At 39.1% G+C, this 15,471-nt stretch overlaps 1 protein-coding gene across 5 annotated transcripts in view; it reads right to left on the bottom strand.

The window, feature by feature from the left end:
• UBR5 (ubiquitin protein ligase E3 component n-recognin 5) overlaps nucleotides 1-15,471 on the bottom strand; it is a 69,076-nt gene that overhangs the window by 26,857 nt on the left and 26,748 nt on the right. For 4 of the 5 annotated variants that reach the window (XM_035126422.2, XM_035126425.2, XM_035126424.2 and 1 more), the window contains exons 10-22: nucleotides 14,457-14,573; nucleotides 13,612-13,722; nucleotides 12,403-12,557; nucleotides 9,779-9,896; nucleotides 8,896-9,080; nucleotides 8,303-8,412; nucleotides 7,874-7,986; nucleotides 7,465-7,608; nucleotides 6,693-6,804; nucleotides 6,344-6,498; nucleotides 4,777-4,974; nucleotides 3,155-3,365; nucleotides 1,641-1,767 (exon numbers count right to left, since the gene is read on the bottom strand). In XM_035126422.2, coding sequence (XP_034982313.1) covers nucleotides 1,641-1,767; nucleotides 3,155-3,365; nucleotides 4,777-4,974; nucleotides 6,344-6,498; nucleotides 6,693-6,804; nucleotides 7,465-7,608; nucleotides 7,874-7,986; nucleotides 8,303-8,412; nucleotides 8,896-9,080; nucleotides 9,779-9,896; nucleotides 12,403-12,557; nucleotides 13,612-13,722; nucleotides 14,457-14,573 — 1,856 coding nt within the window. The remainder of the gene's footprint in view (nucleotides 1-1,640; nucleotides 1,768-3,154; nucleotides 3,366-4,776; nucleotides 4,975-6,343; nucleotides 6,499-6,692; nucleotides 6,805-7,464; nucleotides 7,609-7,873; nucleotides 7,987-8,302; nucleotides 8,413-8,895; nucleotides 9,081-9,778; nucleotides 9,897-12,402; nucleotides 12,558-13,611; nucleotides 13,723-14,456; nucleotides 14,574-15,471) is intronic. The other variant, XM_035126423.2, reaches the window with a different exon arrangement.

Here is a 15,471-nt window from a genome sequence, read left to right as displayed (position 1 = left end):
GGCAACCTAGTGTTCTAGAATGCCAAACAGACTTTTGTCCACATTTATAACTAATATGTGGAAAAGAAAGCAATATTAATGCCACACCAATTATTAAATGTGAAAAAGAAATACGGCACGTATTTTAGACACAGTACTGTCAATGTACCAATTCAACTTTGCATTCTTCTCATAACTGCAGTTGCTCTTGCATTTAATTTATAAGTGAGCCCTCACCTGGAGATGGGGGGAGAAAAGGGAATAACTAGCAACCATAAACACATTGTAGGTGGTTTGCAAGTGAGTGGGCTCCAACGTAGGAGTACATGGTGGAATTCAACTAACAAACCCTGTTAGTGGGAGCACTTGCATAACAGCTTCTCCACTCCCCCCCCCAATTGCCTGGGGTGGGGTTTGAAGAACCCCCAAAACAGCAACCAGGGGAAGGGGATCATTCCATCCATAATGTTTGCACTGATGGAACGTGCAAACACACTAGGATTTGCACACTAGGATTGCATACAACTAAATCCTGCCCAGAGTAGACCCCACTGAAATTATTGAATGTTTTTATTAACCTCAGTGGCTCTACTCCGAGTAGGATTAGGGTTGAATACCACCCACTGGAAGCTGCCTTACACAGAGTGAGACCACTGATCCATTTAGCTCAGTACTGAGTACCCTGGCTGGTGGGGGCTCTCGGGGTTTCAGTCAAGGGACACTCCAAGCCATATCTTGAGATCCTGGGGATTGAACACAAAGTCTTCTACATGCCAATCAGATGTTCTAATACTGAGTTTACAGCCCTTCCCCCAAAGAGAAGACAGCTACGATGGTTCCTCCATCCACCTGGCACAGCAGCTTCCACGGCGGGGAGAATATTTTCCTGGTTACAGAAGTGGTTTGCAGGCATGAGCAAAGTCCTGATCAGTCTCACCCTCTGGCCACCTTGAAGCCTTTGACCATTCCTGAACTTGAACTTGCCTGCTCTTGCTTTTAGAAAGACTGGTGCAAGAAACAAACTCTAATTCTCCTCTAATAAGGAGTTAAGGAAAGACTGCCATCAATCCCAGCCAAATATGAAAGAACTGTGGCTCAAACCAGAGAAAAGGGCACATAGTCCTATCCACCTGATACAAGTTATGTCTCTCTGGAGGGCTGCTGGCAGTCAAACTCTGGGTTAGATGGAGGGTGCTATCAGAGACAAGCAGAAAGAGGGAAAGCAGCCCCACAGTAAGTCAGGGAAAGAAGAAGCGAGGTCCCATGCTTACTGGAAAAGGATACTTATTGTTGCTGCTCATCAAAAGATTTGAACAGTACTTTGTGATACAAGAGCCAGAAATCTAACCCACACACTCTTAGGAACATGAGAAGCTGCCTTATAATGATCAGACTGTCTGCCCATCTAACCCAGTATTTTTGACTGGCAGCGCCTTTCCAGGGTCTCAGGAAGAAACTCTCTCCCTAACATCTGCTACCTGATCTTTTAACTGGAGATGCCAGGGAGTCAATCTGGGACATTCTACATGCAGACAATGTGCTCTATCACTGAGCCATGGGACCTCCCAAGCAGCTCTTTGGATCCTGGCCTACGTTAATTCATAATGTCTTGCTGGTAATTAATACTGCAATAGCAAAAAGAGAAGTTTCCACTAGCTTACCTTCTGCTGCTAGAGGATCCTGCACGATTTCCCGGTCCATTACTTGACACCACTGAAATAGCATTTGCAATCGCCTCAACGGCAGATAACCTTTCAGCAAATGTGTTCCTTTCAGAGCGCTCTGCTTCTGAAGCATAAAGAAGAAACTTGGCATCTGTTTATTACAGAGACATTAAACACTAAAGAACTGAAAGCTTCTCTGTCACTTTTATATAAATTTTGTATATGAAATCAACATGGATTTTCTCAATATTTATATGCAAATGTATAATGATGACGATGGGTTTGATTACTGAATAGCAAAAAGCCTCCAGCAGAGAAGAGAAAGACAGGACAATTTAAACTGGAAAACATATAACACACAAATACACAACCGAGCAATTCTAGCACTCAGTGGTAAGCAGGAAAGCTTAGGTCCTTTTTGCTAAATAAGGAAACCAGTCTCCAAGCAGCCCCATAAATCATTCATTTGCTGGACATCACATTCAGAGGTTCAGAAACGTGTATGTATTTTAGAGAATTGGTAAGTGAATTTGCTTGCTTTCCCCTCTCCTTCCTCACCCCTATTTCCTTTGCAGCACGCTTAGTAGATTTATATGCTATTATTTTTAAAATTGGACATGGCCTTGAGCAAATTAGGAGAAGGGTGTAAATGGTGTAGAAATGTATTTTAAATGATTTAGAAAGTTCACTTTCTTCTGCTTTTAGTTCCTCAAAAACTTCACATATTTTGCCCCACTGCAGACATATACAGTATATATAGATGTTTCCATATTTCTAGTTTAATAGGATTCTCAGTTTTGTAGATCTCCAGTTCATGCTGTAAAACAGTTTTAATGCATCATATGGGCCATTTTTTGACATAAATTGCTCCTTTCCATCTTTCTCTTTTGCTTTGTTTGAACAGTCATAACCTTATGCTTCAAGTTCACAATGGCCTGTTTCGTCTTGAAATTCCTGTCTTTCTGCAAGCGTCATCTGCTAATTTTCCCCAGTGTACATTAGAGGCAAGAATTATGGCTGGATTCCAAGCACTTCCACACATGCAGGCAATGGAGTTGGCACTAGCTTCTCCGTGCTGCTTTGAATACTGCACCAGATGGTCCCATAACCTCCAAGCACAGCTTTTCAGGATTGGAAGACTGCAGTGGGAAGGGAGCCTTGAAATATAGCCTGATACACACATGGGCTATTGAGCGCAGCATTTCAGATCCCACCCTTATTTCCAAGTGACTTAATTTGCCAAGTGGAAAATGTGATGCTGAACTGAAACTTGTTGCCAGTTGGGACATTTGTTTCCCTTTCTACCATACTCTCTTCCTGCATTTTCCAACCGGATGGCCTTGCTGGTTTATGACAAGCCTCATTACTGATGAAGTTGCTGTGTGTGTGTGCACCTGTGTTTGTGTCTGTAACTATTTCAAAACAGGTTTTGAACAATTCTGACTCAACTTTCTAGCCTTCTTGCAAAAGCTCTCAGAAGAATCTCATCAGCATGAGATTACTGAACTCACCCTCTTCCTCTTTTGTTTCTTTATTACTGGTTGGAAAGCACACAGATACACAAGCATGCAGAATATTTCGATTTCCATCACATCTGTGACTGAGGAAAGTCTGCAGCATTTGTGGATTCTGATCCAAGACAACAGCTTGCTCGAGGTTCATCAAATACTGTCTGCAGGCCTCATAGTCACATCGGAGAATATGCTGCATTAAAGTTTGCTTCTGTGCTCAGAAAAAATGAAAGAGACATTAATAAAACAAGAGCAAGCAACATTCCCTTGCCCTATGCTACATTCTGCAGCCTGTTTTAGCATCAGTACTTTATGCTGAACTAAACAAAGTACGGGATACAAATCAGATAAATACCTAAAACTGATTGTGTAACATTTTAAAAGTGCTGTATATTTAAATGATAAACTCTAAGATTTTAGCTGTGCAGGATCAACAAACTGATTTGAGGACAGGCAGAAGTTGCCTAAAGTGGCTCACAAATAAAAAGCAAACATAAAAGCAATGATAATCCAGTTATAAAAACACAAATTAACATCATTTAAAAAGCAGCTACAAAGTAAACACACTATCACTAGAAATCAGTATTTAAGCAACAGAATCAAAAGCTTGTTTAAAAAGAAAAGTTTTCAATTGCAAGTGGAATTTAAATAAAAAGGACTATAACCTATTTTAGCATTATTATTATTATTTTTTTGAATGATATTTATTCATTTTTTCCCATCACCAAACCTGAACATTGTTCTTCATGCTTGTATACATATACATATACATACATATACATATACATTTATGTTTGTTTGTTACAATTTTTCGTATCGTATTTCTAATCCTCCTTTCCCAGAGAAAAAAAGGGAAAGGAGGGGGGGGAGAAAAAAAAGAAAAAGAAAAACAGAAAAGAAAGTAAATTTTGTCTTTGGACTTCCTGTTATCTCCATCAGCATACTCTCCTCTTTTTGTCGCAGAGTGTATATTCAATCCATGCTATCTCTGTTTTTACATATCGTTTGACACTCCTATATCTTAAGGATATTTTTATATTTTAGCATTGTTTTTAAAAGCATTTTGAATACCTAGATATCCCATCTTATTAAAAACTGTTATTTAAAGTTAATTTCTGGGGTGGATGAATTTCTTAAAATAAATCACATCAGAAAATTATGTCCCAAAACTGCTATCACAGTAAAACAGAGAGAATATGAACATGCACAACTATTTGCACATGATTCTATGAAGCTATGTGCTCTTTTAGGCTTGCCCTTTCTGACCCACTTAAAAATGGAAATGTGGACTCAAGATTTTTTAAAAATAATAATAATAATAATAATAATCACACTTTCTCCCTGCATTAAAGAGAAATTAGGCCCAGAGCATCTATAAACAGTAATAGCAAACATTTGAAGAAAAAATAGACTTTATACTACAGTAGAAGCAAGTCTCATTTTAGGCAACTGCATTTTGTAACTAGCAGTAAGCTACTTCTGTCACAGAGCTCTCATATCTAAAATTACTCTGTTTAGATATATTTGTAAAAAGGAAAAGTTCAGTTGAAAACACTGAGTAATCCAGGTGGTGCAGAACAATGCCTCTAAGAGAGAATATGACAGGTATATATATGAATTACCTCAACAGCCATTATAATGATAGCAGCTTTCTTTTTGATGGTTGAATTGGCAGGAAGGTTTGTTAAGGAATGAACTCCCATTCCCAGACTGCTAATAGGAGGAAGATCAAGCCAATCGGGGTCTCTTATTCCACCCATACAATCTTTTGCCATTGGATATATAGTGCCATTTCCATCTCGAAGAATGATTGGAGATTCCTGCACAAAAAGTAGATTTTTACACAATTCAAATTTTCATTATTTTTCTCATTCATTTGTTATTGATTTGCAGCTCTATCGCCTGACACATCAACATAGCTGCACTGATGAAGCCAATCTGGTGTTCCTGCTGATATGCCCACACAGTGCTGACATCCCCATCACCTGATACCTTTCCCTCCAGGTAAGGTAAAGTAAGGTAAATGTAAAAGACCCCTGGATGGTTAAGTCCAGTCAAAGGCGACTATGGGGTGCGGCACTCATCTCGCTTCAGGCCGAGGGAGCCGGTGTTTGTCCACAGACAGCATTCCGGGTCATGTGGCCAACATAACTAAACCGCTTCTGGCGCAATGGAACACCGTGACAGAAACCAGAGCACATGCAAACGCTGTTTACCTTCCCACCGCAGCGGTACCTATGTATCTACTTGCACTGGTATACTTTCAAACTGCGAGGTTGGCAGAAGCTGGGACAGAGCAATGGGAGCTCACCCCATCATGCGGATTTGAACTGCTGACCTACCGATCGGAAAGTCCAAGAGGCTCAGTGGTTTAGACCACAGCGCCACCCGCTTCCCTCCAGGTTAAGTGTCAGACAACAGGTGTAGTACCTGTTGTCCTCACTGACCACTCCTGCAAATATCCAGAATGGACTAGAAGATTGAGTTCATATGCTTTCTTAGTGCAGTTTGAGGAGGGGAATATATACCGTATACATTACAATTAATATCCAATATCACAAGCATGCATGGTTGTGTCCCTCTCTTCTTTGTGTGGGGATTAAAAACTGGCAAGTTGTGCCTCTTCAAATTCTGCAGTTAGGTTGCAAGGCAAGTGAGAAGAGAAGGGATTCTTCCCAAGATCCATTAATTTGTGTCAGTAGCTTACAAAGCCTTATTCCTCACTATACCATTGATCTAACCACCTTTTTCTTTTTCTTTACCACTTCCTTTACCAGATAGGGATCAGGAGCACCGACAGTCAAGTTACCGGTAAGTCTGCCATGAAGATTTATTTTTTCTACATTTCTTGTTTAATGGAATCATTTATCAACATTAAGTAACCCATTAAAGAGGTACTTTTAGGGTGGTAAGGTAAAGGTAAAGGGACCCCTGACCATTAGGTCTAGTCGTGGACAACTCTGGGGTTGCAGCACTCATCTCGCTTTATTGGCCAAGGGAGCAGGCATACAGCTTCCGGGTCATGTGGCCAGCATGACTAAGCCACTTTGGGCGAACCAGAGCAGCGCACGGAAACATCATTTACCTTCCCAGCCAGAGCAGCACCTATTTCTCTACTTGCACTTCGTGCTTTCGAACGCTAGGGTGGCAGGAAACATTTAAAATGCACGAAGCTGAGAAGAAACAAACCTGTCCAGCAGTGAAAATAGCAACACTCCTCTCATTCTGCCCAAGGAAAGCAATACTGCTAGTGGGGAAATTGTTTTCTTGTTCTGCTTTTCCAGTTGCAAGATCAAATATGCAATATCTAACCCAGTTCCCGGTTTTCAGGACGGCATGTACTCCTGAAAGAGTGCAAAAAAGGACACTGACCAACAGACTATTTGCTCCAAAAAACATTTCAAACCATTAAACTAGCAAATATTGATTAATGAAATAAAGATCACTCAGTTTAACAATTCTCTAATAGGATAAGTACCTTTCTTTTTCTAAAGCAAGCAATAGATAAAATGAGAAGGAAAAAACCCTTCATCCTTACCTTTGGAATCTACATTCACAGCTAGGATTTCTGTTTTTTCTGGAATACATAACTTTTTAGGAGTCCTTTGAAAACAATCTGGAACTTTTGGTGTCCCACCAGTTTTTACCACCTGTAACAAAAGCAGATTTCTGTACTTCCAATGCAATCTAAAGAATTGGCTTAATTCCCCTCTCTTTAAGAATGTACAATTTGCTTGAAAAGACTAGGATTCTTCTGCAGCAGCAGCCAACCAGATGCCTAACAAGCTCATTAGCCGTGCATAATGGTGAAAGCCACCCCCTCTTTTTTGTCCCCAGCATGTGATAAGCATAAGTGTGCCATCTATTAATGTGAGGGCTCCACTTAGCTGTCATAGCTAATAGACAATGATCAATCCATGAATTGATCTACTTTTTTATGCCATCTAAGCAAATGGCCAGCACTACATCCCAGCCATGTATTTAAAGTAATTTATGTGTTGCGTGAAGTTCTTTCTTTTGCCTGTTCCGAACCTACTGTCACAGACTCCAGATTCTTACAAAAGAAAAATTACCTGGTGCGTAATGTCTAAAATCTAACTTATGTCTCCCCTTAGATGTCTTTCTTTCTAAACTAAATAATAGGCAACTTCTGAAGACTTTACTTTTAATATCTATGGTTCTTATATTCTGAAGGTCTGACACCTCTTTGAGATGGAGTGATGGAAGTGAACATAAACTCTAGAAACTGTGGCCGCAGCAGAGATTATCTAACAGCTTCAAGGGCCAAAGTCTTGGCATTGCAAACACACCTGGAGCTCATCTATCCTGAGCAACCGACAATCTTGGAGAAGAGAAGATGGATCAGGATCCGAACCAGAGCTGTTTGTACAATTTGCAGTAGTAGATGTCCCTGGAAATTTTACAGCAACATAAGCACCATCCACTTTCAGTACCTATAAAAGAGAACATATTGCATAGTGTTGAAGCAGAATTAAAACTCTCTGAAGTGAAGCGCGGGGTGGGGTGGGGAATCTTAAACTGTACTTAAAACATCCAGAAAAGCAAGCAGTGCCACCACACAAAACCACATTTTCACCAACAATACAATTTAAAACCAATATGACTAGGTTTGCTGTAAAACAGCTTTCTTCTATCTGTTTTTAAAGGATTAGTACACAGCAAATTAAAGGAAACTACGGGAGCTTATTTTATACAAACCTTCCCAACAGGAACATTCTTAACATCTTCCACAAACACGACTTCCCTAAGAGACCACTGTTCTTCATTCACTTTCTCCTCTTCTTTTGGGGCAGGTGTAGATCGCCGCCGCTCTTAAGAAAAAAAGTATCAGATTAAAAGTCTCCTTGTAGCATGTCTACGATATGCATATTCTATGTCTAAAAATGAGCACATGGCTACTTATGTTACTTTTCACAGGAAGTGCTTTCTGTAAAGTTTGCGCCATCTACTAAAATTGTAGTTTGCTAATTTTATCCTGTAAATATTCCTCTATGGAACATGGTTTCTTAAATTATTCATTGCAGGGGTTCAGGAATTAAATATGGATACAATATAATTGGCAGATGTTGCACCACAGTGGTTTTCAACAAGGCAAAAAAAACCCCCAAACCTCCCCATATGACTTACTATATGGCATTGATGCACTACTTGCTATTGAAGAAGCATCACTACAGGTAGAAGCTGGAGAAGGTGGTGGACCCATTTCAGTTTTCACTGGTTCCTGTTTGCTTTCAGGCCTAGGATTTTAAAAACAAAACAAAAACAAGGCAGTTGTTACATTTATTTTCCATGAATACAATGTGAAAATTAGTCAACACTTTGGACCGAGATACTAACTTCTGAATTGTTTCTTAAGTCAACAGAAGTTTTTGCTGATGCAATATAACAGCAAACATATACTGCTACAATATACAGAAGAACTGTTTACGGTCATTTTCAAACCATTAATTTGTATTGGGGGGGAAATCAACATACTCTTAATTATGCGGTTTCCCAGTATGAAAATGCAATGCAAAGCCATTCTTTGTGTGACTTGCTTCTTTCAAGTATTTGCTAAACAGACTTCAGAGCAATATTTACAGCCCCTTATTGCACTCATGTCTGTTTTATTTATGGAAACAGTGAGGAGCTGGAGTACAGAGACCCATAATCTAATGCCAGTTCAAGATCTTTTTCAGCCACAGTCTACTGTGTCCCTGTAAAAAGTTTAGAACACTTACTTTGCTTCAGTTGTTTTACTAGCTTTCTCCATGTTCTTTAAACTCTCTGGTGACCGGAGCTGAAACCTACAGCTGTCATTCATATTCCAAACAGATTCCATTAGGACGCCAACTTTAGGAATCCCAGCGCTAATTGAAAAAGCAACAGCTCCAGCATGATAAAGAGGATTATTTCTCAAACACACCTGCAATCAATCAACAAGGGAGGTAAACAACTATTTTTATTTGTTTATTACCCACCCTTCACCCTAAAGTCCCATTCGTACCAAATGAAGAATCAAAACCATGTAAGCAAAACAATGCTTAGAAGAGGTTAAGTACTTAATATATTTTAATCAGGTTTTTTAGTAGTGACATATGGAATATTATCTCTATCTTAGCCGCAAAACTCTTAGAATGGGTGTAGCCAATAGGGTGCAGGTTCCAGATGTTTCTGGACTACAACTCCTATCATCCTTAGCAATTGGCTATGCTGGCTAGGACCGATAGGAATTGTAATCCAACAGTATCTTGAGGGAACTACATAGGCTACCCTTGTTTCCAACCACATAGTTTCCTGATAGGGGCACTTGGTTTGAAGGGAAGGAAAAGGTTAAGGCAAAAGGGCAACTACAGGCACACCAGCATATCTGAAACCTTTTAGGAACAACAATGAAAATGTAGAGAAGAAAGGCAAGAGCCTAATATGGTTGCAGCTAGTTCACAGCACAGAGCTGCGTATGAACAGGTGGTTTAAGCTCTGCCACTTCAGGCTATGGAAGCACTTGCGTTAGAGTACATCTGCAGACTATTTGCACATGTCACTGCGTCATAAAAAGGGTCTTAATAGTGGATTTGTTTCTTCTCAAAGCTTTAAAATGTCACACAGTAAGCTTCTACATACCTGAGTACCAACAGTGATATTTGGCATTGAGGAGATACCAGCACTAGACTTAGGCTTTTTATTTTTGGCTCTAGCCTTTTCCAGCATCTTCTTCCTTTGGCTAAAAGGAACTACACCCCTAGGAGGAAAAATACTAATATAAGGTTAAAAAAAAGAGAGCTGTGTTGGCTTTATTATCCATAAATGTGATTTTCAAGGTGATGTGGTATTGATTAAAAGGGAAAAAAGCAGTGCATTTCCAAATGTTTATTTCCAGAGCTAATAAAATAAAATAAGATCTGAGAAGCTGAGCTCCTGAAAACATTATTCCTGCTTACAGGTTCCTTCAGTGAGTATCCCATGCAGTCATATGTATGGAAAATGTGTCTGTGTAAACCAAACAGATCCCTCCAAGAAAGTCTGAAAAAACAGAAAGCTCAGGGATGCTTCACTCGTACACAGCAGCATTCCACACACTGGCCAAGGAAGCAGAGGCAGCATTTTCCCACTTAGTTCTATACAAACCATTGTATACAGCATGACTTGCTTTTGAATTGATTTCTGAATTGAAGTATTGCCCTTCATCCTAACTCAAGCAAGGGCAACATATAAAACTCAACATGCCAAAAATACAATACAATAAAACAATACAGCAACATCACACATAAAGCATTCAGAGCCAATTACAAGTTCCAACAATTGTGATTGCTGCCTAAGAAAGCAAAGCAGGAATTGTGAAAATCTGACTGAGATCTTGCTACCACATTCACAACCCTAATAAAGCAGAGCCTTACTTACCGGGGAGAAAGGTGCAAAACAAGTTTTCATAAAAAGGATAAAGCAAAAAAAAAAAGCAATTGTATTCAGGGTTCAAATTTTGTGGCCAGAAAGAAACAGAGGGAAGGCAATGCTTTCACCTCTTTTCCAACATGTGGAATGTGGCAATCCATGGGGCAGGAGGGGGAAAGCACTCCTAATCTTTCAGAGCTTTCTAGAAGGTTCCTGCTATGATCTGTGCAGCCACTGGGACTGTTCATAATGAAACTTATGTTGCTGACCAATGCCACTTAAATGGTTGAATCATTTAAGGACACATTGTTTATTATAGCCACTACTAATCTGATTTAATTTAATAATTATTAAAAGATTTTTTAGGCTACATTTCCAGACAAAGTCCTCTTCAAACAATGTATACAATATGCACTGTGAAACAAAATAACTATTAAAATTTTGATACAATTTGATACAGAATACATTCATGGTCAATTTCAAGTCACCTTTTTAAACTGGAAGAATTAGGGAAACTTAATTTATAGATAAAGGCTTTAAGCCATAACAAATCTGCACAGCCTGGCAAAAGAACAGAAGAGTTTAGACAGTTTCAGATTAATATCCTCCCTGCACTATCAAACCAACACTCTTATCACACATAAAATCATGTTTCATAACAAAAATCAACTAGCACTATTAATAAGCAGCTTGGCTTTTGTGCTAGTTTAGTCATAAGGCCCCAATGAAGGAATGGAAGTAAAATTAAAATTAACATATTTTTGCAAGTGAAACCCCCAAAGGACACAATACCTACTCACCCACTGACTGCCAACACAAAACTGGACTGATCCTACAGAAGATGCTTAACCACCTGTGATGAAATGCCTCAACTATAATAATCACCGTTGTGTCTTAGACAACTCCGATAACGGTATCAGCCTTGTATAAAGATTTATTTATAGATTTTATGTCATATGCAGTGGAACATCTATTGTCGTAAAGCTGTGAAGGTTTGTTACAGTAATAAAGCATTAGCTCTTCTAACTCTGAAAGCATCCTCTTTGGCATTAAATACAAAATTCATTAAGATAATTCAGTGTCAAGTCACTTCAATGCTTTAAGGACAAGAGCATGCTTTGTTTCTCTTTGATCCAAGTACAGTCCTTTCTTCAAAGCAATGTAACCTCCTAAAGAATTCTAACCAGAAGGGAAAATTCAGTTCCATTAAAAAAAGAGAAAGATGCATATGAACAAGGATGGGTAAATTCAATGTACCTTATTGACCCAGTTCACACCATGGTAAACCAGTTATTGGTTTATTTGGTTAACATGCCAATCTTACCCACTTTGCTTCTGTATGCTGTATGAGCCACAATCACTGTCTTAGCTTTATGGCAAAACTAGGGATAATGGTTAGTTTCACTCAAACAAATAATGCGTAATGTGCTAAGAACAAACCTTGACCACAAACCTTGTAGTCTGAAGCAAACAAACCATAACATTTGGTTTGGTTTCCCCTGTGAGGAAATCACAGGGGGAAATGCAATGAATAAATCAGAAATTAAATTGTTATAACAAAGAGGGGGGTGCTATGGAAAAGCACTTAGATTTTTTTTGCTCTCTGACACCATCTGGTGTTGCATGTTTATAACACATTCAACACTGTTTCTTGACTAATGTAGCTGAGTCCATGGTTTGTTTCTCCCATTCATTAGTCAGGCAATAGCACAGCAGGCAAGATCAGCATATTCTTAGTAAACCATTAACTGCTGTTTACCATGACATGTGAACAAGGCCGATGTCAACTTCTCTTCTATTGGTTTTCAAAGAGCAAAAAACCATTATTTGGCCTCTGAACTGAAATATACACTTACCACCAGTACAGGTTATTCTCCAGCTGAGCACAGGTATAAAGAGCGCAGCAATGCAGGGAAACTATCCGCTCTCCTTGAAGTTCAGAGTACGTCTGTGCCGTATGTTCTAGTTTAGAAGCTACAGAACTCAAGGTTTCATCTACCCAGGTAGCTACCTAAAAGGAATAGAGCACAGCCCTGCAGTGGATCTTAACATAAATATGCCTTTATATTCATGCAGGTCACGATACAAAACAATGAGAATATAATCTTAAGATTATTCAGGTGTGACCACTTCTACTATAGTGCTTTGAAGTTTTGCTTCAATCCTTTTTGTTCTAAGCATGCATTGGCCCTGCTACAACCATTTTATCAAGCCAGAAGTAGTTCACATTATCACAGAACTCCCCCACTGTACCCATGTGTGCATGCCTTTGTAGACAGTCACTCCTCACTTCCTTGAAATGAACAGGAAGCTTTCGTAGGTGGAGCCACGATATGCATCCAGCAGAGAGCACAGAGTGCCTGGACTTTATTTAGAAATCTTTATTTAGAATATTATGCTAGAATATTCGGATTAGCAACTTTTAATACAATAGACTAACTACTTGTTAGTCACTTGAGACTAAAGGGGAAGTTTGCCATTAAGGATGACAAACCTATTTCTGAAACCTTAAGTGCTACGTTTCTATGGCAAATAAGCTTTCTAAGGCACAAGGGACAAGAATGACTCAAGGGCCATACACAGCCCACAAATGGCCTACCCTTCCTTTATACCAGGGATAGCTAGCCTGTTGCCCTCCAGATGTTGTCAGTCTACAATTCCTGTCGGTCTCAGACAGTATGGCCAACTGTCGAGGATGATGCGAGCTTTAATACAACAACTTCTGAAGTGTCACAGGATAGCCCCCCCCCCTTTACAAATTCTCTACTTTTACAGCACCTTCATTTTTTCTTATGGATTCTTCTTCTAAAGAAGGAAAGTTTCTTTAATTTTGTTACTAGGCCAAAGTCTTCTCAATTTTAACAGCAAACAGATTCAAACATTCTTTTATCTTCTTTCTAGCAAACCCTGGCATGTTTTTATGATGACAAGTTCTTGCTTCAAGGTTATTCGCAAAACCAATCTCTGCAAATGATTTGCTGAAGGCCATCTGTAATCTTTTTCTATAGAATGGCAATGCAAGGAGGAGATTAAAAGCACTGAATTTTATCCTCAGTGTTTCGTACCTTATTGTTTTCTGTGGCAACAGTTGCTCTGATGCTGTTTGCAGAAAGGAGGACGATCTTCTCGTTGGTTAATCCCAGGGACACGGCACGGGGGTGATGTATAGAAGGATTCTTTGAAACAAAAATGAAGCAGACAATATTTTAAAATTTCGCCACTGAAATATCAATTGTGGCTACCAAACATTTGGCAGGGAGGGAGACCTAGTCTTTGTCTCTCTCCCAAGTCATAACAAGGGAACAGGCATTACCCCATACCAAGAGCAATGGTATACCTTTTGCCATAGAAGCAAATGGGCGCTATTCATATATGACAGAACGTTACAAGGAAGCCAAGCAACACATCAAAGAGCCCCACCACTTTGCTATGGCTGCTCCTCTCCAGCTCTCAGGTTGCTGCTGCTGCTGAGGGGAAGGAGGAAAGATGCACAATTTCAAGCACAGCCGGCGGCAAACCTTTCCTGACTGATTTTCTCCCAGCCACTGTAATCTTCAAATAAAATGGTGAAGCTGCTAAGGAAGAGGAACTGGCAGTGGCTTTCCAGATCCAGCACTAGGCGTGGAGAGCTCACTATTCACACTGAAGTGTAATCAAAGCAACAACTGTAATGTAAAAGATTATCCACATCTGCTTTGATACCATGTGGATGACTGCACACAAGACTTAATATCTGTATTTGTCCTGCAAGACAACACTATGCTTGGTAATTGTTTATTTAAAAATTCAATACAGTTAGTAATAATAATTTTAAAAGCTGCACAGGAAGCTCTGTACGTGTTTTTGTTTAAAGCAACTATATTTTATATGCAAGAGATTACCACATTTTACAGAACATATCTAGACATACCTGCGCATTTCTGTAAGGTTCAGATTCACTCCATTTCCACTGATACAGCTCCCCTTTACTGCTCACTGCCACAAGTTCAGAATACAGAGCACCAATAGAAATAAATTTCATCCCATCCTATAAAAGCAAACAAGTGAAGCTTAAAACTTCAATATTATAAGTGCTAAATGCTCACAAGTATTATAAATTCATCACAAGGTAAAAGAACTGTTCAGACTATTTGGTGTTTGTAAGAAGTTGACAGGTTATCAGACATAGCATTATATTGAGTAAAAATAACTATTTTAGATTGTATTTTATTTTTGACATTGATAGGGTTTAGGCTGTATCATTAGTGGGTTCTGTATAATTTCTGAACCTTGACAATGCAATTTACTCTAATAAGAAATTTAAGGGGCTCCAAAACAGCACAAGTGACTCTTGAAAGATTTATCAGATAATGCTAACTTCTGTATACTCAATGGTTCAATGGTTGTAGATGAAGAATTGAGAAAGGTTTTACAAACAAAGGAACATGTGTAGTGGATTATATGGTCATTCCTCTAACACTAGCTATACAAGTGGAAGAGTTTCTAGTTCTATTAGGATTGAGAAGTATCCTATACAGAAACCTATCCTTGGAGTAATATAGAAGAGGTGTCACAAAGGAGGGTTTGGTGGCTACCTGAATTTGAATTAGTCTTCATTTGCTTAATTCAAAAGAAATGATGGGATGTTCTGTTGTCATCTGTAGAAACCTAATCTGAAGAAGCTGATAAAATGCTGTTGTGCTTTGAACAAATTATTGAATTATTAAAATCAAAGCTGCTGAGTAAGCCAGGATTTTCAGGAAGAAGAAAACAGACCAAGCTTAGGTATGGTAGGAATTGCTGAACTATTATGCATGAATTGAGGAGTTCGTTTGTTGAGATGAAAGAAACCATGGCATTCCAAGGTTTGGAATTTCTCCTTGAATTAAGGAGAGAATATAAGCAATGGAAGCAGCAAAAGAAAATCAGGTGCTATGCAATTTTGA

This window comes from Zootoca vivipara, chromosome 8 (genome assembly GCF_963506605.1).
Source record: "Zootoca vivipara chromosome 8, rZooViv1.1, whole genome shotgun sequence".
Classification (NCBI taxonomy): domain Eukaryota; kingdom Metazoa; phylum Chordata; class Lepidosauria; order Squamata; family Lacertidae; genus Zootoca; species Zootoca vivipara.
Note: the sequence above shows the minus strand (reverse complement) of the source record. Positions and strands in the feature narration are given on the sequence as shown.